At 40.4% G+C, this 27,198-nt stretch overlaps 1 protein-coding gene across 3 annotated transcripts in view; it reads left to right on the top strand.

Annotated features, from left to right (window-relative positions):
• The window catches only part of LOC310701129 (contactin-3-like), a 164,839-nt gene that overhangs the window by 92,179 nt on the left and 45,462 nt on the right, over window positions 1-27,198 (top strand). For all 3 annotated transcript variants that reach the window (XM_083491446.1, XM_083491447.1, XM_083491445.1), the window contains 4 exons: window positions 14,558-14,761; window positions 15,202-15,304; window positions 16,244-16,428; window positions 26,960-27,096. In XM_083491446.1, coding sequence (XP_083347572.1) covers window positions 14,558-14,761; window positions 15,202-15,304; window positions 16,244-16,428; window positions 26,960-27,096 — 629 coding nt within the window. The remainder of the gene's footprint in view (window positions 1-14,557; window positions 14,762-15,201; window positions 15,305-16,243; window positions 16,429-26,959; window positions 27,097-27,198) is intronic.

The raw sequence follows: 27,198 nt of genomic DNA on the forward strand, positions 1-27,198 counted from the left end.
AGCCAAGTGACAAATAAGCCATAACTATGGGGAAACAATGCAGAACCTGTAATAAAAGCTTTTGCACATGATATTGGCCCTTGCACTGGGGAGGTTTCTAGAGCTTCATCAGATAAGCTCCTGGGCTACAAAGCCTTTTAACCCCTTGATAGCTTTCCTGGGCCTGCCCACCAATTTTTGAAGTCTTTATAGTTTCCCGCTGCAGCTGTTTACTTAGCACCTCTTGAGCTGTAAGTCATGTCTACAAATTGAACTATGTTATTGGTTTTTATTATTTTAGTTTGTGATTTATTATCTGCCCTTCAGTGTAAAGTGAAGGGCTAGTTACAATAGCATGGTTGTATAATTTAAAATCAGATAACAGTATTTAAATGAAAAAGCAATGCAATTTAAATAAGAACAAATGCAGTTTAAATCCAAGAGTAGAGGTAGACATGAAAACACATCTCAGCTATCAAAGGCTGAGGGTAAAGAGGTTCATCTTTAGTACCTGACCAAAACAATACAGTGAAGATGGCCAGACTCGCCTCTGTGAGGAGGAAATTCTACAATTTATCTGCTGCCAGTTTAGGTGCTCTCAAGGGCCGCCACTCCCTGTAGTTCTTTGGGTATTGGAACTACCTAAAAGCCCTCCTCTGTCAATCATAACACCTAAGAGGGTCTGCAGGGAAGGAGATGGTGCTTCAGGTATTTGAGGCGTCTGTCATTTAAGGCTTTGAACACCTTGAATTGGGCCCAGAGATAAATTGGCAACCAATGCAGCTCTTGTAATACGTGGGTTAAAAGAAGTTCAAAATGGAACCCTGCTCACTGCATTTTGGTCCACCTGAAGCTTCAGAGTGGTCTTCGGGGATAGCCTAATACAGTGGTGCCGCGCAAGACGAAATTAATTCGTTCTGCGAGTTTTTTTGTCTTGCGGATTTTTCGTCTTGCGAAGCATGGTTGAGTCGCAACTGCACCTCTTCAAGTGGTTTTAAGAAAAAGGAAACAAACTTGCAAGACGTATTCGTCTTGTGAAGCAAGCCCATAGGGAAATTCGTCTTGCGAAGCAACTCAAAAAACGAAAAACTCTTTCGTCTTGCGAGTTTTTCGTCTTCCGAGGCATTCGTCTTGCGAGGTACCACTGTACTGTATAGAGGCAATAATCCAATCAGAAAGTTACCAGATTGGTACCATTGTACCAGAGTACAATGGCCAAGTCCTCTCTTTCCAAAAGAGACCATCACTGGTGAACGAGCTGGAGCTGGAAATAGGCACTCCTAGCCACCAAGGACACCTGAGCCTCCAGTTGCAATACACTTTAAAATAATTACCTCTGCATGTGCAGACCTTTGTTTTACATTCCAAGCTGTGGAAGAACTTCGAAGGAAATAATATCCTATTTAAACTGGCTTTACAAAGTAAGTAAATTGTACTAGGTAATTGAGTTTCATCAATGTCACAACAATTGATTTTTTAATACAGGTTTTTCATATCTCAACACAGAGTTGAAAGTGTTGTGAAAGACGCTAATAATTTTCATTGGTGTATACATTCATATCTTTTGTTCACTTATCTCTGGTTAAGCAGACTGCAGGTTTGGGGTGTGTAAAACCTATGTATGAGAGGTAAACAGTGGATGAGTGTACACACTGTAAGGAGTGATGCCTTTTTGAAAACTGCCCTCAGAGTTCTGGGGGGAAAAAACAATTTTTGGTCTCCTACCAAAGATTCTGACCTCACATTTGCTGTAATATTTTGTATATGTAGCAACAAGTTATTGTATTCCTCAGAGGCCTGAGTTCATTGACTGAACTTCAACTTTCCTTTTGGTTTTCCTTTGGGACACTATGTAAAACTGGCAGTTCTGTCCTGAAACAGACAGTTAAGGAATTGCTGTAGATATACTTGTGGGAACTTGTAAATCCCCTGTGCATTTTAACAAGGAGGCTGTGAGGTTATGCTCGCTGTTACAAACCTCCCTGTCAGTTTTCACTGTTTTACAGCAGATCAGTGTTACTTCACAAGGGGCCCTGTGTATCACTTCTTACAGTCTTTGTATCATACGTCCTGGAAGAAACTTGCTGAGTAAATCATTTCCACTACAATGTGAAGAGTTTGTTTGGCATACAGTGCGTTTGGCATACTACTCATCCTGCCTAGTATTGTGAGCAGTAACTATGAAAAGAATCTGACAATTTCAGTTCCCATCAGTTTTGTAATTCAACAAAAGATGGTGGAATGCGAAGAAGGTATTTTGGGAGAGGGAAAAGTCTGAGCTGACTTCACATTATTCTGAAAAAGTAAAAAACCACCTGCCACAAATTCATGCATTTGATGCCCAAAATCTCCAGTTATAATTATGTTACCTCCTTGTGAATGTACCTCATATAAGCCATAACCATTGGAATTGCCATGCCAGTGGTCGTGATGCTGGACATCTAAGGACTGTTGACCATATCAACAGGAATTATGGAAGCCATGAAAAGTAGAGGGGGAAGATTTGACTCTGCAGTAGGCTGCAGATCTCCATCCCTGATAATGCCATATTCTTTTATTTTCTTTCAAAACTTTCCACAGGATTTGTATGTAAAGTTAAGATATCATAAACTGTAACAAGGGGTTAATGCAAGCTCAAACTCATTAAACTCTTTTCCAACTTTCTCGATTCAGAGACAGGACTGTGAGAAAATAGTTTAACCCCCCTGTTCTTTTTCTATGGGTTGTAACCAGCCCCAATATATTTGTATTGGATTTAGTGTAATTTTACTTGATTTATCTCTGTTTTTAACCTGTATTGAATTTATCTAAATGGCGACAGACAGGGAATAGGTTGAATATGTGAATGAATGAATGGTTCCATCCTCATAAACCACTTTACAGAAGTAGTTTGCTCCTGCTCTAAAAATTAAATGGGCTGCCTTGAATCAAAGGCCTACAATAAAGTTCAGAGTGTATATACTGTCTAGAGGATTGTGCCTGTTGTATATAACATGGCATCACCATTTGGGCTCTGAACATAATACTCTGAATGAAAATTCAGAGTATATAATATATGTTGCATTTCACAACATTAACACTGCAGCCCACAAAAGAAAGATTAGTTTTAAGAAAAGAATGGTAAATTCTGTTAAATACTATTTTAAACACTAAACAATTTACCCTTAGGTATATTTTATAATGCTTACATAGCTTTATGTTCATAAGTTGTCTCATTTCTTTTACCTAAGAAATTAGAATAACTTTTGTCTTTTAATAATTAAAAAAATCATTATAGACAGGAGGCAATTTATACAATCTTCAACTATTAAAGACACAACAGTGTTGTTAAAAAATGTTCAAAGCAAATGACTGCAAAGTTCTTGGGAGTTGATTAAAAGATCCATTTGTCACTTGAAATGGGATATGGTTAATGGAAATGTATTTTTAAAATTGCTTCCCAAAGCATTTTTTCACTTTATACATTCAGAATAAGATAAAAAAATGATCAGAGTCATAGCACTTTGAACGACATTGTTAGTCTGAAACAATTAGCTCAGGAATAAGATAAAAAGGAATTAATCCGTCATATCCTCACAGCTACAGGGGAAACTAAATGGACATTTTGTTCGTTAGTTCTGCCCAAATGTGTAAAAGTAGTTTTGCTGGACTATTCCATTTAGAATCCCGGCTTCACTCATAGCAATAGGCAACATTTAACTTGTCAGCTAAGTAACACTTTTTTTTATTACAAGGGCAGAAGTCCCATCTCTCCTTGGAGATTTACTTTTTTTCCTTTTCCCTCAGCAGTGCTGTTAAAACAGAAAATGATGTTACCAAAGTTTAATTTGAAACAAATGACTAACTAACCATCAAATTTCATATATGTCTGAATAGTTTTTTTCTTGTTTTTTAAAGAGCAGATGCTGGCAGTTTTCCAGTTTTTGACAGATGTTGCACAAGTACAAAATTCTTCCACTTTTCCTCCTGTTATGATGCCTGTAATCTTTACCCTCAGTTGACTCACGATTTCTCTTGTTTACCCAAATGAACGCTACTTTGCCTGAGAAATGAAAGAGAAAAGTAACTCTGGGGAACGGGGAGAGAAAATCAAGGACAATGCCATGAACTTAACATTTCCAAGGATACACAGGGCAGCCTTCGAAATTCACCAGGTTTACCTGGTTATTGACAAATTATGACCAAGTGAAGATGCCCTGTGTAAGATGTCCTCTAGAAGGCATCTTAAGGGGCAAATTAATGGCAAGATCTGCAGGGATGAGCAGTTTAGGATGCAGTGGATCTCCAGTGCAGCCAATGTCAAGTCCAGCTCAGCCACAGATAAGCTGGCATAAGTTGCTCATCTTGGCTGAGTTGAATCTGGCTGAACCGAGGCCAGTATAAGGCTCCAAAAGAGGGTATTCTGGGGGCAGGACCAGACTTAGGTTGCATCCTAAGCCCATTTAGCTTGTTCACATGACCTGTTCACCCCACATAGGACACTATTTTAAAGGCTTGGTTTCCCTCTGCCGAGCGTAGTCAGAACAGCAGCAGCCCTTCTGCTGAATGGGGTTTGGGGCTTAATTTATACTGCCTTGCTTTACACCAACTTCTTGTGTATAGGATTGCACCTTAAGAGAATTACTGTGAATAGTACAGTCCACAAAGAAACGGTAGATGCAGTTGGTGCTTCTGCTCCACAAGTAACAGTGATTTGCCGTACTATTCTCTGTTTAATATTTTAACTTCTCCTGAAGCAAACATGACTTTCATATTATTGCCTTGCTTTATTGCCCTACAAAAAAAATAAAAATAAAAATGAGCTGCTACACCAGGAGTGAGTAACCTTTTCCAGTGCAAGGGCCACATTCTCCCCTGGGCAACTTTCCAGGGGCTGCATGGCAGTGGTTGGCCAAGCCAGACAGAAAAGTGGATGGAGCAATTGATGCCTATTTTATCTTTGCACAATAGGCTACTTTCTACACAAACTCTACATTCCCTCTATCCTCCATCCAGGCAAACAAGGGGAGGCATTTTCAGAGTTCAAGAACACATTCTACCCAGGCAAAAACACTCAAGGAGGGCTGGTTGGAGAGGGGTGTATGGCCCGTGGAGAATGCTGAAGGCCAGATATAGAAACCCGGAGGGATGTATTTGCCTGAGGTTCGCCACTCCTGTACTAAACAGATTTGAGAAAATCAAGTAGCAGCTATATGGATGGAGCCCTAGATATAGCACGAATGAGTGTGTTGTGTCTCCTTTCAATATCCAGTTTTGGATTTGAATTATGTTATCCATTTGACTGTAGGTGGAAACAAAACATTAGGAAGATTCCTCTTTGCTTCAGCAGAGAATTTGCCAGCCCTCTTGGAGTTAAATTTTCCACATTTTACTGCACATTATGTAGGTAATTGCTCTCATAACTTTCCTTGTTCTGGTTTTCTGAAGAGGTGACATGCATTTTCATCCCCACATCAAGCTGGAAAGTCACCTTTTTGGATTTTATCTGCTAAATAATTAACCTTTTATGCCAAAAAGATTAATGATATGCATCTGTTTCAAATCAAAATGGTATTGTAAGCATTTCAGAGGGGAAATGGAATTTTGCTTCCAGGCTCATTGTTAATTTCTGGTACAATTTAACATAGATCTAAAATATGAATTGTCCACGTTTCTAAACCATTTCATATGCATTTGCATTTGAAGGTTGAATGCATTTTTGACAAATAAGGCAACGGCAAAGAAAACAACATTGCATATGGTTAATTCTAAGTCCAACTTCTGCAACATCTGTCATAAACTACATTTAAATGTGGAAAGACAAATATCATTACATACCTGTGGAAGTTCAGGGGTATTTTCTCAGGCTAGCCTCACTCCTAAGATTTCTGTGAGGATAAAATGGAGACACACAAACACATACTGCGAAAAACAACAACAACCCACAATCCTCATACTTGATTAATTCCAATGCTGACACTGTTTCTAACCAAAATGTTTTGTTTAATTAATTAAAATATTTATAGCTCAGCTTTACTCTAAATAGCTCATGGCAGGGAACAATAGCTTCATTAAAAAAAAGCAATGTTGCAGCAGAAAAATCACATAAGGAAATAAAAATCAAGGGTTCAGCTATGTATTGCCCTGCATTCAAAGATCACAGGGCAGTTCAGAACATAAAATTACAAAATAAGAAAACAAAATAAATAACCAAAAATCAAACAAAAGGACCCCCCCCCTTAAACACATTTAAAAGGTTGTAGATTGTTTAATCAGTCAAAGCCCTGGTTATAAAGCCCTGGTTTTCACCTGGCACCTTCATAAGTACTGTTACAGATCAGGGGCAACAGAGTTTGGGGGTGCAAGGGCACCCATAACTGTTAAGGTCTGTGAATGTTAGAAATTAATTTAGCTGATTTTGGGAGTATTGAAGGGAAGATGCCAGGCTAGTGGAAAAATGCAGGCTAAGCTTCCTTTCCACGCCAGGGCCATTAACATGACAAAAGAAATACGGAGCAAGGACTGAAGGTAGACAGGATTTAGTTTTGGATTGAGGCCTGCCACTCATAAAAATCCAGAACTCAGTGAGCTGGGTTATCGCAAACAGGTTAAAAAGAGAACTGGTGGGAATAATGTAATGCAAGTACCGCATTTTTCGCTCTATAGGACGCACCTTGTTTTAGAGAGGGAGAACAAGAAGAAAAAAATTCTCCCCCTCTCTGCTCAGCGCCCCTTCAGTGAAGCGTCAGGAGAAACGGAGCCCCTTCCATTTCTCCTGCCGCTTCTCTGAAGAGCCGCTGCGCAGAGAGGGGGAATTTTTTTTTCTTGTTCTCCCCCTCTAAAACAAGGTGCCTTCACCCGAAGCCTCCGGAGCGCAACGGGAGTTCCTGCTGCACTCTGGAGGCTTCAGGCGGCTACCTTGGAAGCCTGGAGAGCAAAAGGGGTCGCTGCGCACTGACCCCTCTTGCTCTCCAGGCTTCAGTGAAGGCAACCCGAAGCCTCAGGAGCGCGGCGGGAGTTCCCGCTGGGCTCCGGAGGCTTCGGGTTCCTTTTGACCTGCTCTTTGGGGCTGGCGGGGGAAGCGCTGCTTTCCCCACCGTCAGCCCCAGAGATCCCTGAAGCCTTCAGAGCGCAGCATGAGTTCCCGCTGCGCTCCGCAGGCTTCGGGTTCCTTTTGCTGAAGCCGGGAGAGCAAGACTCTCCTGACTTCAGCGAAAGGAACCCAAAGCCTCCGGAACGCAGCGGGAACTCGCGCTGCGCTCTGAAGGCTTCAGGCGGCTATCCCATAAGCCTGGAGAGTGAGAGGGGTCAGTGCGCACCGACCCCTCTTGCTCTCCAGGCTTCAGCGAAAGCAATGCAAAGCCTCCAGAGCACGGAGGGAGCGCTCCCTCTGCGTTTCAGAGGGTTTGCGTTGCTATTGCTGAAGCCAAGGAGCCTGCATTCACTCCATAGGACGCACACACATTTCCCCTTAATTTTTGGAGGGGGAAAAGTGCGTCATATAGAGCGAAAAGTACGGTAATTTCACTTCAGCCATTACTGCACACTGGACATACTGAAAGCATCCATGCTCAACTCTGTTCTCTCAATTAGCCCAGTTACACATAGGCTGTTGTAAGTTTACAAATATTATATGTTGTTTCACTAATTAATTTCACAGATTTTATACTACTCATCAAGAAAACATCTGCTCCGTTTCCTAATTAGGTGTTAATGCGGAAAACAAAAAAGTGGGTGGATCTGTAGGCACAAGAACTGTCAAGGTTGATCTGTATTTTTCAGTGTACTGCTGTTTAGCATGTTTTTTTAAAAAATATATATGCAAGAATTGAATCACATGTATAAAATTTGCATCCATATGCCTGTTTAACAGTGCTTTGGAGATAACCTGATTTTACATCTAGCTGAGCATCTTGAAGTAGATTTAGCAGAGTTACTAAAGTAGTGGAATTGTCCTGAACAAGGCAGCAGAGGAATACCGTTTTGATTTCCCATTCACTATCAAAGTAATGTTTGGTTCATGCACTTTTGTTATGTCTGCCCAACTACTGCATTTCTGAAATATATCATACAATTCTGCTTGCATTAAGTCACTCACCTGGTCTATGTGCATTTGTCACCAGACTAGCAGGGTGTGTGTGTGAGAGAGAGAGAGATGTCACAGGTAGCATCTACCCTTTTCCACTTCTCTTATTTTTCTTTTTTGTCTTTTTATTATATATATATATATATATATATATATATATATATATATATATATATTTAACAACCAGCTTATCAATCCATTTACATATTTTCCCCTTTTTTATCCCCTCCCCTCCCTCCCCCCCCGGACTTTCCTCAGCTTGTCTCTTTGGTTTCTTTACACATATTATCCTTTGTATTTTGTAAAATTGTACATATCATTGCCTTATCTATCATATATTCAACAAATAAATTTGTGGATGTTTATTCAAAACCTGCCAAGGAGTCCAAATCATTTTGGTTTTTTTGCGCAGGGGCCATGCTAATCGTCTCTTTATTGTTCCAATTTTAGTATATGTGCTTCTGAAGCGAGCACTCTTTTTTATTAATTTTAATAAAACATGTTATCATAACACAGGACCACAGAAGCAACAGTGCATTAACCTACAAGCAAAACACTGTACTAAATCACCCAAGAGAGAAAAGCTGATTCCCAGCCATGACTACAAGAATATAAGATTATCTTTAACAATTCCCTTAAGTAGGATGGTAGTTTATGTGTTCTGAAAGTGCTGTGTCCAACACTCAAGACCACTACCTGTCCTTAGAATGCGCTCCCGTGGTTTTCCAGTTTTGAGCGACTTCCAGGCTTGCAAGGGTTAAGAGGAGTGACACAAGTTATTTGTGATGGACTATGGGGTGCATTGAACTATGGGGTTCATTGACCAGCAGGGGGTCAGAAAGAAGGTGCTGGGTTGTAATTTCAGAGATTAACACAAAAGCCCACAGCCAACATGGATCAGACCCTTTCTGGGATTGGTCTATCTCCAACTCCCCTATTTCCTCCCCCTCAGCATCTGATCACTCTTTCCACCATGTCTCCAGAAGACTCTCACAGACTATGTTATAGTATTCAAAACAGGGTCCTGATCCTAATCTGTGCCTGGATAAGAGACTGCATGCAACCCCAAATGTGTCACTTCAAGCCTCAAGGAAGAGCAGGCTGTAAGCTGATTAGGTAAAAGATAAATTTTTTAAAAGAAATAAAAATGGAGTTCGGGGGGGGGGATACTGTTGAATAGTGTATGTCAAATCTCCACTCCTTATGCAGCTTTGGGCCTGAAAAAAGTTCAAAAACATCTAGCTGAAGTGAAGGAATGTATATCCCAGGATATTACTAAAACAAATTATTTCTATGTTTAATAGGAAATCAACTGAAGAAATGTAATTGACAAGAGAAGCTTTATTATTTATTTAGTAATCTCACTAGAAAAGGGTGTGTGTGTGTGTAATATATGAAACAAAAGTCACATGAGAGGTTGTTTACTACAGTTTTATTTAGGAAACAATGCAATTTTGCTTTGATTTCAACAATACAAAATTAAGTTATTGCAGATGGTTACAGACGGAATGTTGCACTCTGTTTTAAAGTGCAATGAACATTTGATTAAGGCTGTAATCCTGTGCATATTTTTATTTCTCGTTGTCAACAACAGAAAGTTTTGCAACAGAGATTACTCGTAAAATTAGGGTGTGATCAATTATTGCTTTGTAGTAGCGAGAATCAGTAAGGAAGATTCCTTGAATCCATTTTTTTTATTATAAATCTGTACTTTCTCAATAAAATATAGACACTGAAATATAAAATAGCCCAATATTAGAAATGACCTATACATCAATGCCACACCAGCCTGCCACCCACCTCAGTGCTTGGCAGGAGGCCTCCTTAGTCCAGAGAGCTGAGCAATATGATGCCTCTGCTGAATCCAAACATCCCACAGCCTGGAACGATTGTTCTGCTAGTGTAAGAAAATTAAGCAGTACCAGCCTTTAACATTGCATTCTAGTGTTATTTAGTAAAAAGAACCAAGACTTCTGCAAAATTAAAACAGAAGTCAAGCCCTGTTAACAGCCTTGAGAAATGTGGAAATGGGAAAATATATTCTAAATCGGGTTTAAATATGCTCATCTAATATTTTGTGATTGAAGAAATAGAGAAGAAATAACCAACTATTATTGCATTTGCACTCTGTGAGTGTCATGTCCAATTAACAAATGTTTTATGGAACTGGCTGTGGAGGAAACAGCCTTTACCTCTCACTGCCTCAGGGTGCAGGTCGGGGCTAAAGTTGCTGTGCTCTTTCCTAAGCACAGGAATTACTCAGATTTGCATTCCTACCTTTTGGCCACCTAAAATGTCCCAATCTTCTGCTATGAATATGAAGTAGTCTTGCTTCATAAGCTTACATACCTTGACTAAGAATTAGAATAATAGTTTAGGAATTTGAATTTACTGTAAGTAGAAGGTTTTGTGACACAAATGGGATTGTCAGTGAGATAAATTGCAAAAAGTGCAAGGAAAACACGTGGGAGCTGTTACGGTGTAAGAACTAATTTGCCCTCAATTAATAATGAAGATGATATTGAAGAATAGTCTCGTTAAAGGGTGGTTAATTTAAGTGAACACAGCAAATTGGACATGTCACCATGTTAATCTCTGTCCAAACTTTTTGAACACTGTTAGCACATGCGACAATTGTTCCAATTGAGATATTCATTTTAAAACTTTGTTACCTAAATGATATTGCTAAACCCTGCTTTAAAAAAGAGAAGGAAAAATGCCAGAACAAGCTGTCCCAAAGTTTGAGGAACCACATACAGACATAAATATTGTGGGAAAGCCAGGGAGGAATGATGGAAACCTATGTTTGCTCCTCAACACATTTCTTCCTTGTTAGACTGGGTATTGTTTACTGCAACTCTTTGCTTATGGGTGCAGTTGATCCAAGCTGTAGTGGATTATTTGCAGGCACAGCCTTTCTCATCTTGTTATGTTCAAATTTCACTCAGTTTGTATGCTGCGGTTGATTCAGAATCTATACCTGGGTGCCAGAAGTCACTACTTGTCACAGTTGCTTGAGTTGGTTTGATCCAATTTTCCTGGAAGGCCTTCACAGTGCACTGGGAATATCACTGATTTTGCAGCTATTACATGTTGAAACAATGTTGGTTATTTGTTAAGTACTAAACTTTCCTTAATGTATTGTTTAATAGTTGGGAAGCTTTAGGCTACTTGTTAGCCACCTACATCTGATTAAGACAGTTAAGCAGTTTCACTTAGAACTGTTTTGGTGTGTTCAATTCTTGATCCATAGTAGCAAGAATTAGTAAGTAAGGCTCTTTTCATGCCAATTTCAGTTTTTATTATAAATGTATGCTTTTCCAGTAAAGCCTAGACATCAAAATATAAAATAGACTAGGATAATAAATAATAGTTACAATACATTTCTTATACAAATGTTTACCTCTTAGAATTTCAGCAGGGTAGTATTTCTAGGAGAAAGTAATCTTGCCCACCCCTGTTCCAGCTGGAAGGTTTACAGGCAAGGATCTTAAAATGGAAGAAAGCTAATTTGTTTAGAACTTAGAGCATATTTGTGCAATTTCTAAAGATTGCATCATGTTGAATTAATCTTTAACATAAGCAAAGAATCCCATAAATTTGGGCTTATATTCTTATTATTCTGTTATTTAAATGTTCTTAAATAATTAGAAGATGATTGAACATGGACACATCTGTTTCTTATAGATAAGTTCTACATTTGTGCGTTTCATTTCCTAGATAAGAATTGACAGGTCTTAACGCAGAGCTACTACTATCTTACCCTAACATGGGAATGTAAATGTTATGGCTTTTAACTGATAAACAAAAGTCCAAGTAAACCTCTGACTTTGAGTGACAGCTTTACAACTCAATTTTCTTCCTGATTACCATGATCTTGTTTATATAAGTTACCCAGAAGACATCATTAACATGAACTGCTTTTGTGTCTTCCCTTAACATAAAAGCAATAACACCTTTAAATTTGTGAATACAGTGGTGCCCCGCAAGACGAATGCCTCGCAAGATGGAAAACTCGCTAGACGAATTTGGAGGTGCTTCCCAAATTGAATTTCCTATGGGCTTGCTTCGCAAGACGACAATGTCTTGCGAGTTCCTGCTGGTTTTTTTTCCTCCCCCCCCCTTTTTCTAAGCCGCTATGCCGCTTATCAGCTGATCCGATCAGCAGATAAGCCGCTAATAGCGCTAATCCGCTAATCCTTCAATGGGCTTGCTTCGCAAGACGAAAAAACCGCTAGACGAAGAGAATCACAGAACGGATTCTTTTCGTCTTGCGAGGCACCACTGTATTTTCATATGAATAATGTCAACTTGCCTTCTGTTTGCCCTTTCCTTACAAGATACCTTGTATCACTGATGGAGGTGAATCAGCAATTTCTCCGGTGTCTCATCTCATCCAGAAGGGCTAAAGCAACTGATTTTGCTAATTACAGACAGTATCATGGCTATCAGCTTGATGGAGATTGTAAACAAACTTTATTTTAGATATGTGGAGCTGATGCAAAGTTTTATGAACAGAAATGATTGTTTTGCTAATAGCCACACAGAGGCAGCTGTGGACAGGATTCCTGCATTGCAGAGGATTGGACCAGATTACCCTTGGGGAGTCCCTTCCAACTCTACTATGATTCCACCAGGTGGGGGAAATGGGTCCCCTCTTCCTCTGTCTCTCTTCCTCTTAATAAACTTGTTTGATGCAGGTTCAGAAACTTCAGCTGGCTCAGAGTGCATCAAAGTTGGCTTTAGAAAGCAGGTGTCTCCCATGTTGCAACAGTTTCGTGCCTTACTGATCCATGTCCTGTGGTTCATTCAAAAAGTGCTGATTATGACCTACAGGCCCACTTGGGATCTGAAAAACTGTATTCTGAGTCTATCACCATATGAACTTGCCCATGGTTTAAATATCTTCATCATCAACTGAGTTATTGTGAACATTGTGAATACAGTGGTAGCTCGGGTTACATACGCTTCAGGTTACAGACTCCGCTAACCCAGAAATAGTACCTCGGGTTAAGAACTTTGCTTCAGGATAAGAACAGAAATCGTGCAGCGGCGGTGCGGCAGCAGCAGGAGGCCCCATTAGCTAAAGTGGTGCTACAGGTTAAGAACAGTTTCAGGTTAAGTACGGACCTCCGGAACAAATTAAGTACTTAACCCAAGGTACCGCTGTATGCTGCAATTTGTTCAGATAGAATTAGTTTTTATTAGTATGATTGATTTACCTGGCTTCTTCATTTCTGATATTCTGTATTTTAGTTTTAGTTTTACTGTTAGACGTCTTGTGGACCTTTGGGTGAAAAGGCAGGCTATAAATTTAAGAAATGCATAATTAGAAACTCTTTTAAATTACCAGGAATCTACTTGTTTGCCATTGTTAGCTTTTTTCTAGCTTACATAATGGTATAACTTTATAGTTTAATAAAGGGCAATTAAAGATAATTGGAAAAGCAATCAAATTTTGAACTTCTTTCTGTTGTTAACAGATACCATAAATATTTCAATAATTTGCATTAGTTTGTTTTTAGTTTTGTGCAACATTTTACATAGTGTGAATTAACCTTTCTGTTCTCTTATTTCTTGGCAAAGCAATACTAATACTATTCAGTAATTTTCTTTTTCTGTAGCTGCATGAAAATAATTTCCCAGGCCCACTTGTAAATTACTAGGTTACACACAGGCAAGATTTGTAAAGGCAGTGAGGAAGTTTGGCAAGATGTGTTAATGACTACTAGGCAGGTCAGTTAGATTATAATTAACTGAAATCAGTTGCTATAGAAGCTGCAAAGGCTTTTATATTCATCTACTTATTTTTTAAGGATGAAAATTATATCTACCTTTGAAACCATGTTTTAAAAACCTTATTCAAGCATATGAGCTTCAAGAAAGATAGCATACCAGCTCCTATAGGAAATGGCTTTTGATACACACACCCATATTCTGTCCATAAACTGTGATCTATAAAACTAAATTACATAGTAACCGCAGTTCTTATCGGATCTATTCCCATTGCCATACTACTTCAAATTGACTAGATGACATTGGCAGTCCAATACCAAGTTGCATGCTGCAAATCCTAATGAACCTTTGCGTGCGCAACTGCACTGGATTATGGTTACTGAAATTTGTGACATGTGGCATGCCAGTGCCACATTTTTGGCCCTTCTTATCATCTTAGAATTGCCAGAATGGACAAGGAATGGAACCAAATCCACTTCTCCTATAATCTAACAACTTGCCCTAAGTGCTGAGTCCCAAGTGAAGTAATATGGAGTCAAATATATACGTGTGTGACTGTTTTCTTAAAGTCACACCCTTGTTCTAGAAAAGCACCAAAAAGCTGTTGTTGCTTTAGAGATGTGAATAATTATGGGTGAAATCATATGCATATGGTGCTGTATTATTCCTACTAGGTATGGGTTCTTTCCCATAACTGTATGCAAGCAAACAACCTTGGGATTTATCTGCTTAAGAATGCATCTCATTTAATGCGTATTTTCATTTATTGACTTTCAGAGCATTCTTATGCTTGGATCTTCAATGAATATCCATCATTTGTGCAAGAAGACAGTCGTCGATTTGTTTCTCAGGAAACTGGGCATCTCTACATAGCCAAAGTAGAGCCATCTGATGTAGGAAATTATACATGTGTTGTGACAAGTACCGTAACAAATGCCAAAGTTCTTGGCTCGCCGACACCTTTAGTTCTGCGTACTGATGGTATGTATGAGTTTATGCTTATGTAATGTAGCAACTAACAGTTGCTTAGTGTAATACTCAATGGTTTCTAATTCTTTGGAATACACACTTTTTCAATGCATAATTTATCTCTAACAAAAATATTTATGTTGCCTTTGCCTTGCTAGTTATGGATCTTATACTTTCCTTTATTTTGGGGTGTAATGTCATCATGTAGGATACTGTTAAGTGGTGATTCTGATGAAGTATATTGAAAGAACCCAAAGACAAGAGTGGCTACTAGGAATTGTCAACCAAATGACAGTTGTCAACCAGAAGACTACTAGGAAGCTAAAAGAAATAATAAATAATAAATCCCTTCCTTAAAATATCCAAAGAAGTCTTGTTGCATAGTTGTTCCCTGGGGCTCAATGATACAAGCCTCCTTCCCTAATCACTCTTTTCCTTTTCTGGAATAACAGGAGTAATGGGGGAATACGAACCCAAAATAGAAGTTCAGTTTCCTGAATCACTTCCAGCTGCTAAAGGTTCGATAGTAAAGCTGGAATGCTTTGCCCTTGGAAAGTAAGTTTGTATTCATATTTGTCCATATTGCAATAGCTGGAAACAGAAAAGTTATGTTGTACGTTAAATGGATGGTGTGAGATCCTTTTAAATATGCCACATTTTTTTAGTTGCATATAAATAGTTACAATCTTTGTGTCCAGTTATAAACTAAACAACTTCTCACTATTATTGCACATGTGGTACATTAATAAGATTTTTCTGCTGCCTTGTTTAAAACAAATAAGTACATACTTTGCCTCCTCCCCATTCTATTCTCACCTGTGAAGTAAGTTATGCTGAGAGTGAATGACTGGCTCAAGGTCACCCAGTGAGGTTCATGTCTGAGTGAGGATTGAACCATGGTCTCCCATGTCCTGCTATAGCACTAACCACTATCCCACGCTGATTCTAAGGTGGTATGACTATTCACAAACACATATTTGGCAACCTCCTGAGCTAGGATTATAGTGTTTAATTGAGAAAACATTAACTATGGGAGTCTGCAAAATTTGGGCTAAATTTCACTTTGACCCATGGATTCCTCCCCCCCCAAAAAAAAATCTGATTCCCGTGATGATAGAATTAGAACTGAAATTAGAATACCTCCTGAGAATTTCCAGAGACCAAAAGACTAAAACAATAACACATATTTATGCTTTTGGACCTAGAGTGTCTGTCAATCCTACCTAGGATTAGTGTATCCATCCGACCGCAATGAAGTCTTGGCTCACTTGACTATGTCTCAATCTTAGATAATGACTGAGTATCAAGTTCTAGATTCCAGGTCAATGAAAGTGTAACAGGTACTGTAGAATAAATTATCACAATGTTGTGTTGGTGTTGTTTTAAAGTACCAAATATTATTAATTCCTTCATATGCTGCAATATTTTGTTTCATTTTTAATCAGTTCTTTTAAAATTATCTTCAAAAGCCTTCATTGCATTTGGTTTCTGCAGCCCAGTACCTCGGATTAACTGGAGAAGAGCTGATGGGATGCCATTTCCAAGCAAAGTAATGTTGAGGAAATCCAATGGCATGATTGAAATTCCAAATTTCCAACAAGAAGATGCGGGTCTCTATGAGTGCATTACTGAGAACTCTAGAGGGAAAAATGTTGCCAGGGGGCGCTTGACATATTACGGTAAGAAAACTTTTTTTTATATCGAAAAAACATTGAAATAGCTTAGTCATGCTGGCCACATGACCCGGAAGCTGTCTGCGGACAAATGCCAGCTCCCTCGGCCTATAGAGCAAGATGAACGCAACCCCAGATCGTCCGCAACTGGACCTAATGGTCAGGGGTACCTTTTTCTTTACCTTTACCTTTACCTTTACAAATGTCCAATTTTAATGTGATGCAGTTGTATAAATCAGAACAAAGCCCAGCTGCCCAGCGACATGCGAGCACCCCTAGTTAACTCATCTCCAAGTACACACGCGCCTAGACTAGCGGATTACCGCTGCCCACTCCTTTTATATGCGGACGACGCGGTAATTCTATCTTATACACGTGTTGGACTAACCAGAGCTCTGAAGATCTTTGCCACGTATTGCCAACTCAACCAATTAACCATCAACCATGCTAAGTCCAAGATTCTGATTTTCTCCAGAAGCCGGAGATTATACAAATGGAAGCTTGGTGGAGCAAAAATAGAGCAAGTCCTAAAATTTCAATATCTAGGAGTTATTTTTCAATACAACTTGGGATGGAAAGCTCAAATTCAACACCTACTTAACAAGGCCAAAACCCTGTCATATGCGCTCCTCCGATTTTTCTTTTCGGACGGAGCTCTGCATGTTCCCTCGGCCCTAAAGGTGTTCAAGGCAAAAGTGGTTGCAGTGCTTGCTTATGCTGCCCCGCTCTGGGCCGTGATGACAGACCTTGCTCCCCTTGAGACTCTGCAAAGCCAATTCCTACGTCGGCTCCTAATGCTCCCCCTGTGCGTAAGCAACGCAGCCATGCGACTAGAATTGAAGATCGCATCCTTAGAAACTTGCCTGTGGAAGCAAGTCTTCAATTACTGGTTATCATTGTGGCATAGATTACCAAACCATTACCTTGTCCAATGCTTATGGCGAGATGATTTCTCCAGCCTTTGGACTAGTAAAATTCATGCCAAACTCCTGAGCTATGGAATCTCTCCCTCAGATTCCCTAAAACTAGACCAAATCACTGCTCAAAGACTGATCCGTCAAAGACTGGATGACATCGACTTACAGCAAAATTATATGCTGGGGGGAGGTGTTTGTTCGCCCCAGAACATTGGTATCACTTTAACTTATTGCGTTCCATCATACCTCTCCTCCCTTTCGACTGTTGCCCATAGACTGGCCTTCACCAAAGCGAGGTTCAACGTTTTCCCCTCCAATGTCCTGAGACATAGATTCTCAAAGGGCCAAGACCCCGCCACGTGCGAATGTGATAAGGTGACGCCGGAGTCGCTTCAGCACATTATGTTCACTTGCCCCTTGTTCAATGTGCCACGGGCAAATTTGTTGGGATCAATCATACAGAAACTAGAGGGTACCCCACCAAAATTCCACCTTGCCCAAATCTTGCAGGACAAGGATTCCCACACGACCCTGAAAGTGGCTAGGTTCCTGGTCGCTGTCCTCTCCCAAAAGCGACGCCAAGGAGCGCTACAAGCTAATTAAGGCGTAGCATGCCTTTCCATCTTATAGTATTTTATTGTTATAGTGGTGTTTTAGCGACTGTTTTTTCTTTTTGTTTGTTTTCTTTTCCCCCACGGCACAAGCTGTCACTTATGTGTTGTTTTTACCTGTATGGGCCTATGGCCGCAATAAATATTATCTTGAGTGAATTGCCCAGCTGCCATTCAGTGGGACTTACAATTTATCGCTAAACTGAAAACTATGGAGAGACCTGGTCTTAATAGAGATATTGGATTCCTGTCTCATTACATATGCTAATCATCTGCATACTATCCCTTCCTTTTTCCTGTAGGACTAATTGCAGTCGTTAGCAGTCGGTCAACAGGTTTACCATACCCATTGAGCCAATCACCCATCTCCTACTACCCTCCTGAGAAAAACCCCACCCCCACCCTCCCACTATATATAAGGGTCTGGTGACTTCTGTTTCAGTGTATCTGAAGAAGTGTGCATGCACACGAAAGCTTATACCAAGAACAAACTTAGCTGGTTTATAAGGTGCTAATTTTTTATTTTTTTATTTTGACTGCGTCAGACCAACACAGCTACCTACCTGAATCTATTTACACAGGGATCTCAGTTTGTTAATCTCACATCATAGAGCTTTCCTAAATCAAACCCCCCAAAGGGTGATGGGGCATTATGTACATTATGATGAGAACCAGGAAAAATATATTGGCTATAGTTCACTGCCCTCTAGGATCACAGGAATATAGTTGGGGTGAACTGCTTGCAGAAAGCCCTTCCCCGGTCTATTTCACCTAGCACTTTCCTTGTTAGCTTCTAGGTGCCAACTGAAACACTGCTCTTTGTGTAGGCTTCTAATATGCAAGTTTTTAAAAGAGACTCTTAAAAGTTTTGTTATCGGTTTCAAACATAGTTTTAAACTGATGTTGATTGCTGTTGGTCTTTGCTTCCGTTGCTCTTATTTTTGCTTTCAACAGAATTTCCTTCTCCCGACAGTGTGAAACTTCCTCTAATGGGACAATTATCAGTGTGGGCAGCCAGGCAGCCAGTATAGAGTACACCAGGTCCAAACAGGAGCAGGGCTACTGCTGGCTGAGCTGGATTAAGGAAAAGCAGACCTTTAAAATAAACTTACACCCTTTTTGCTGGCATATATTCTGCTAGGTTGCCAGGCCACATGACTAAGCAAAGGGGATAAGACTAGTGAATCTTGGGTTTGTATTACTCCCTAATGGGGCTTTCTCCAATGGTGAAACATTTCCTCTGTTGAGGATAATTCCTCTCACTGCAAAAAGACTTTCTCCATCACAGAAATGGATATTGGGACACTTTTATGTCCGTATTTCTTTACAAAGCATCGGGAGCCAGTATCTTTCGTACTTGGTATCTGTATATGAGAACTTGTACATGAAAAGTGCTTTTCCATATAATGATGTCTACAGTGATCATATTGAAAAAATAACCCCAGTTTTGATAATATCCTTTAAGTATATATGTTTTAATCTCTGTACCAATGAGCAGGTTATCTTTTCGTTTTGTCTCAGTGGAAGCTGTGTCTGGTGTGATTACAATGAGGAAGTTATAGTCCAGATTCCACTGCAGAGATCTGCATTCCTTTTCAAGTCTATATTTGAGCAATTTGCTCTCCGTTACATTTGGTTGATCCCTGGTTCATAGGAAATTATTTCCAGTAAATAACAACAAGAAGAACAAAAAACAGTCAGTGACAGTGTTTTAGTGATTTCTGGAAACCTGGTGGTATCTAAAAGGTCTTAAATATGACATGTGCTGTTTCCTGGAATAACGTCTGACAGGAAGTTCAGAAAAGTTGATGTTGCTACTTTATTGGAAGATAAACGTGCAAATGGTTTAGCTTATTCATAAGATTTCTAAGCTGTGATATCTCCCACATTGTGACAAGTTCATATTTTGAGTCACAAGGTGATAACACCCTCAATTATGGAAAAGATATATTAATCAAAAAAAGAAGAAAAAGTCTCCCAGTGTGCAGAAAAGGATGAAAACCTTAATTATAAGTAGACATTTTCTAACTATAAACCAGTTAGCATTCTATAAGCATCACCCAGGCAAATGTCAAAGCAGGAAAGATTAAATACAACTGGTTAATCCTGTCACATGGATTACAGTGGAGAACTGATAATATAAACTCTGTATTAGTTTAACATATGAGGTAGTTATTTATGGCTAGCATAGCAACTGAATTCCACCCAACCCAAACATATTTGATGGACCATCTGAATGGTTGGGGCACTATACGGTATGGAAAGCTTCACATACAGCCACACTATAGATGTGTGGGTGCGCACATGAGCACGTGTTGTTTCTTGTTGTTGCTGCTGCTGGTACATCATCATTGCCACTGCACAGCATACTTACTGTATGATCTGTTATTTTAACCAGTGTAGGAACATAAAGAATAACACTCAGGGCCAGATTTAGGTTTGATGAGGCCCTAAGCTACTGAAGGTAATGCGGCTTTTTATATGTCCAGCTGTCCTTTGTCAACAACAAATTGTTGCTGTTTTTGTGCTGAATATATGCTATACCAGTGGGTTGCGCTGTGGGTTAAACCACAGAGCCTAGGACTTGCCGATCAGAAGGTTGGCGGTTCGAATCCCTGCGATGGGGTGAGCTCCCGTTGCTCGGTCCCTGCTCCTGCCAACCTAGCAGTTCAAAAGCACGTCAAAGTGCAAGTAGATAAATAGGTACCACTCTGGCGGGAAGGTAAACGGCGTTTCCGTGCGCTGCTCTGGTTCGCCAGAAGCGGCTTAGTCATGCTGGCCATGCTTCCTTGGCCAATAAAGCGAGATGAGTGCCGCAACCCCAAAGTCGGTCACGACTGGGCCTAATAGTCAGGGGTCCCTTTACCTTATATGCTATACCTACGGGACCGCCTCTCCTGGTATGCCCCACAGAGGACCTTAAGGTCCATATGTAGCAACACCTTAGAGGTCCTGGGCCCTAAGAAAGTTAGATTAGCCTCAACCAGAGCCAGGGCCTTCTCAACACTGGCTCCGGCCTGGTTTAACGCTCTGTCTCATGAGACCAGGGCCCTGCAGGATCTGATTTCTTTCCGCAGGGCCTGTAAGACAGAGTTGTTCCACCTGGCCTTTGGCTTAGAATCAGTTTGATTCCCTCCCCCTCTTTCTTTTTCCTTTCTCCTCCTATGAAGAGATTGCACCCTAATGTTTTAATGTTGTATCTTAATCTTTTAAATTGTATTTTAATCAACTTGTTTTTATTATTGGTTGTTAGCCGCCCTGAGCCTGGTATTGGCTGGGGAGGGCGGGGTATAAATAAAAATTTATTATTATTATTATTATTATTATTATTATTATTATTATTATTATTATTTATTATATGGTATTTAAGGACCTAATAGCCATTTGCACATGTTGCCATGCAACCAGTCCATGCAGAATGTAGGCACCCTATATATAGAAATGAGCAAACCAGTGATATTTTAGGGAGAAGGCTAGCAGACATTACTTACATCATAGGAGCCTACACAACACAAAACACTGTTTTATTTGTTTTTTATCATATATTTTGGAAATGTACATCCAGTGTTTTTTTCCTTCAAATTTTTTTGGGGGCCCTAAGAGAGTGGGGCCCTAAACTATAGCTTGTTTAGCTTATACGTAAATCTGGCACTTAGAACACTGCTGGATCAGGTCAGTGGTTCATCTCATCTAGAATCCTGTTCTCACAGTGGCCAACCAGATGCGTGTGAGAAGCCCCCAAGCAGAAACTAAGGGCACCAACCCATTTGTGATTTCCAGAAACTGACATTCAGAGGGATACTGCCTCCAACAGTGGAAGCCAGCAGATGAACAACCTGTTTTTCATCTCAAACCTAATTGTCACAAGTGTCTAGAAGCAGCAGTGGACTAGCAGATTTGACAACTGCACCTGAATCCCTGTCAGTTTGCAAAGGTTACCATTCTGTGGCATTTTTTACTTTGCTTTTTTGTTTTTGCTGTGCCAGCTGAGGATTCCAAATCAGGCTCCCCGCATGATAACAGATCCAGCAGTGTTGTGGCTGTCACTGTAACCCCTTCAACATACATCCTAGTCAATATTCTATGCCATTTACTAATGACAAGAAAACCATTGACGGTAGCGTTCAATCCACCATGCTGTCTGTGCAGCTGCAGGAGGGGCCCACAATTGACAGACCTTAGTCTCTCCCAGCAGCAAATATAAGGCTATGAAGGACTGTACTCTTACTTATTATTTAATATATACAATACATAGCAAACTGTAGTGTTTTATTCCCTTATGGAATAATATATATCATAAAGATTTTTGGGACAGCATTTCTTGTGTGCTGCCTGTGTTCATTGTTTAGCCTTTGCAATGGGAAGTGAAACATTCCTTAATTTGCTATTTCTACAATAAAGAAATGCCTTTCCTGGGGACTTTTTTTTTAAACAAAAATTGTCAGCTTGCAAAAGAGTTTTATATTAAGAAAACAGCAATATAGTCTCTTGGCGTTCAGTGTGTTCATACTTTAAAATGCACAAGAGGTTATCTTGGTATTCTGCATCTATTTCTTACATTATATTGCTTCTTATCTCATAGCAACTTCTCTCAAAGCAACGATTATGTTAAAAAAGAGAGCAAAGGAGGGCAACAGTGCCCTTAAGATTCACAAAAGGAATCTAGAGAGGGGGGGAATCAGACAATTGGATACAAAAACAAAGAATGGCTTCTAAGACATAGTACGGTATGGACAGCTTGTGGGCAACTGGGAAGCTATGACCTTTGCATCAAAAGAATAAAATGCCAGCTTCAGATATCTAAGGATTCAATTGCTACAGTCAATTAGTTTGCTATATTTCTTCATACAGAATTTTCAACATCACATTACAGAAAGATTCACAAACGCTACTGCTAAACTTTCAAATCTGAGGGAGCAAGTTGGCTTAAAACAAGCTGATGTAAATTAAGCTGGTGTAAAGTGATGCCAGGTCCAAACTCCATCCATCAGAAGTTCTGAACTTCTGGAGTTACTCTTGGTTGACCCAGCCTAAGCAGAGAAGGAAAAAAAACAAGCCTTTCAAATAGTGTTTCAGTTATATCACCATTTAAGCCACCATTTTGCTGGGTGCCAGGTTGCCAGATCATGTGACTGAGCTGAATAGGTTTGGGATCCAGCTTAAGACCCGCTTCTCTGGTCCTCCCATGCCACACCTGTTTTCCATATCTTATGCAAGTTTGAGAGCCACTGGGATGAGATAGGTTATGCCCAGCTGAGCCGAAGATGAAAGAGTGAAGTCAGCGTAGCCTGGCTGTGTCAGAAACCTCCCAGCTCAGCTGGAGACCTGCTGGATCCTAACCCACTTGTCCTGGTATAGAATTTCTCCTTTGTACTGTAACCCTATGCCTTAGTCTCCAATCCTACATGTGCTTACTCAGCTCAGCATGGCTTAGTACTACGGTAAGTAGACTTGTATAGGATTGCACTGTTAGTCACTGGTGCCAACGTTAGTCACTGGTGGGGTGGGGTATTTCTCAGAAGTGTAGTAGGAGGTGGGTGATTGGCTCAATAGGTATGGTAAACCTGTTGATGACTGTTAACGACAGTTAACAACTGCAATTAGTCCTACAGGAAAAAGCAAGGGATAGTATGCAGATGACCAAAAATAGCTTTAGCATGTGTAATGAGACAAGAATCCAATATCTCTTTTCAGACCAGGTCTCTCCATAGTTTTCAGTTTGGTTGCAATGCCTGTTGTCTTTGTCCATGGAGTTTTCTTGGCAGGGATACTAGAGTGGCTTGCTGGTTCCTCCTCCAGGTGGATCACGTTTGGTCAAAACTCTCCACTATGACCTGTCCATCTTGGGTGGCCCTGCACGGCATAGTTCATAGCTTCTCTGAGTTATTCAAGCCCCTTCGCCACGGCAAGGCAATGATCCATGAAGGGGGACAAAAATTTCCCAGCAGTGATGTATGGAAGTGAGAGTGGGACCATAAAGAAGGCTGATAACCGAAGAATTGATGCTTTTTAATTATGGTGCTGGAGGAGACTCTTGAGAGTCCCGTGGACTGCAAGAAAATCAAACCTATCCATTCTTAAGGAAATCAGCCCTGAATGCTCACTGGAAGGGCAGATCCTGAAGCTGAGGCTCCAATACTTTGGCCACCTCATGAGAAGAGAAGACTCCCTGGAAAAGACCCTAATGTTGGGAAAGATTGTGTTGGGGCACAAGGAGAAGGGGACGACAGAAGACGAGATGGTTGGACAGTGTTCTTGAAGCTACGAACATGAGTTTGACCAAACTTCAGGAGGCAGTGGAAGACAGGAGTGCCTGGCATGCTCTAGTCCATAGGGTCACGAAGAGTCGGACATGACTAAACGACTAAACAAAAACAATGAGTTGTAATAGTAAATAGTTCAGTTGGCTTCTGCTCCGTGCTTCAAGACTGTGCTTCTTAGTTCATTGGCCCTTCCCAGTTCTAGCTCTAGTTTACCCTTAAACTGCTTCTCTCCGGATCAGCTCCTGCTAACCTCAGTTGCACATTCCCGACAATAGCAGGAGCGTAAGGAGCTCTGTATGTCTTTCTCTGTTTAGCTCTGGAATAGTGAGGTCACAAAATTTCAATGAAAAGTTAAAATAGATCATTGTCACTGACTCCTGGAGCCCTATTATATGGCTTCAGCTGTGCTAAAGGGCAAAAACTAATGCTTGGACCCATATATACTGACTGTGCTGAAGTCATGATACTTCCTTCAGATTATAGACTATTGTGGTAAAACAGTGGAAATGCAATAGCAAAAATGTTCTTTCCTAAAAAGTTTAATTACAAACATAGGCATTTAAGCATAAGTTCTATGCTCCATAAACTTAAAAGCTTCATCATTGCAGCATTATTTAAAGGTTTACTTTATGATGTATTTGAAATGTGATGAAATTACAGGTTTTCCCACTGATATTAAAAAGTACAAGAAAAGTAATACCCAAAATCTATGGGCTTGCATTCTCCTCCTCTTTGATTGTAGTAGAGCAGAGGCTGAGGAAGGAGGAAGAGGTAATAAATTTGCGCAATTGCAAATGTAGCTATTGAGTCAAGGGCACCCTAGACTAGAATGGTGAAGGTTGAGCATCAGCTGCATTCTCCAGGGTTACAGAAATTAGATATTAGAAGAGTTTTAGCAGAGCTCTAAGACATTGCCAGAGCAATCCTGTCTGTGAGTTATGCCCACTGGTCAGGACTACTAATTCTCCTGTGCGCACAAAGCACAATTCTGCACTGGCAGGAAAAATTACGACAATGTGGTAGTAGAGGAAAAATACAACCTTCAGGACTCAACCACATCACAGAGGAAAATTAGGATGTGACCTGAAGAGGAACAGACTTAAATTAGAATCCCATGTTCATTTAGGATCTTTTTCTCAACATGCATATAAATCTTAAACCTACAGAATAACTGGTATAGCTTTGAACATTCCCATCAGAATCATTGGAGAACCCCGGATAATTCACCCCAAGGTTGAACCACAAAGGGGATAGGACTGAGCATGTAGCCAATTTTTGCTATAGCACCAGAGGTATAAATTTCAAATGGGGAAGACAGATCTGTCTCTATACACGCTGATATGGTTTTTATTATGGAATGTTAATGTTAACCATTGCAAGGTACCTTGAGTAGCTATACACATTAGAAAGGTACAATGAAAATCTCAGTGTAAATAAAATACATACAGGGATGAGTGGTGAGACTACAAGGCTTCTTGGCCCATGAACAGGATAAGCAGTTACTGTTGTAGAGTTATAGCTCCATGTGCTAGTTATTGTGGGTTGCTATCACAGTACATCTTTGTGGGCAGATAGATCTCTTCCTGACACCTAGGAACCACTCACCCACAATGGTACCCTTTGGCACACCAGACACATATCCCCCCCCCCCCTTCTCTAAACCTGGCTTTCTGGAGCAGGGGACATTGCTTCTGGTTCTGGTTCATCTGCCTCCCCCCACACCCGTCTTTAAAGTTATTGCTGCTGTCAACCACTTCCCATGATGTAGGCATTGCCTTCATCTGTGCATTTATCTAAGTTGGAACTCAAACCCATGGTTCATGTTCACTGCTGCACTCTCCTTTCCCACTGAGCTACTGGACAAATCACAGTGTTACCCTTCCCTGGGTTTGCTATTATAGTTTTCATTCTTCTTGCAGGAGTTGTGAACATGTATGCATGAGTTCCACAGTAAGACTTGTATCCTTCTCCTGAGAAGCCTCTAGTTTTCTATGTTGGGCCTTCTTGTACAATGAGAAGCACAGTAGTCTCTTTTCCAATGGCCTAGTTATACATTGTAAGAGTGTACTGGATTGTGTTATATCATGAGCTCATTTGACTACCACCGTGCTTTGATTAATGCCTTCTGTGCCTGGGTGATGTAGGCGTATTGCTGTTCCGCAACATCCTTATTTCCAGGCATACTGTGGTATTGCCTATCAGTGCTGCTTCTGTTAGCTGTTGTCTGTTCCTGGGTGTGCATTGTATTGTGACTACCTTATGTGGGCATGAAGCCTGCCATAGTAACCCCATATTATGTAGTGGAACAAAAGCATCAGCATGCTCATATCACTTTTACATAACAGTTCTTTGGGTGTGGAACAAATAGTTGGCGTCTGAAAAAAATGACTTAAAAGGCTCAATAAATCAAAGATCCAAGGAACTATTTTGCTGGGTGAGGAAATTTCATGGCTGCGTACTCTCCTCTGTATGGAAACTTTCCTCCTGGCTGTTTATGCGTCAGTGAGGCATGGCATTGAAATCAGCACCTGCCGTCGTAACGTTAGTCGTGTTAACAGGCCTAAGTAAAAACACAATGTGACATTAATGTATCATTTAAGGAACTTTATTTTATTTTTTTGGTTCAGAACATTCCCTGCATTTACTGTTGGTCAGCTGCTTTCCAAACATGCTTCTGTTACCACCTTCTTGAAGAACAATACCCCTGTTTATTAAGGCTTTCTTATCCTTTTGCTTTCCTTTAAAGCAAAGCCTCACTGGGTTCAACTCATAAAAGATTTTGAAGCTGCGGTGGAGGACAACTTATACTGGGAATGCAGAGCGAGTGGCAAACCCAAGCCATCCTACAGGTGGCTGAGAAATGGAGAGCCTCTGGCATTGGAGGTAATGGTGGCTGTTCTTTCTTTGGGCAGGGGGTGGGGTAGGCATTCTTGCATATATGTAGACCATGGACTCTCCGCAAGTAACTCAAAACGAGCTGACAAA

Source organism: Podarcis liolepis, assembly GCF_965112155.1.
Source record: "Podarcis liolepis genome assembly, chromosome: 2".
Classification (NCBI taxonomy): Eukaryota; Metazoa; Chordata; class Lepidosauria; order Squamata; family Lacertidae; genus Podarcis; species Podarcis liolepis.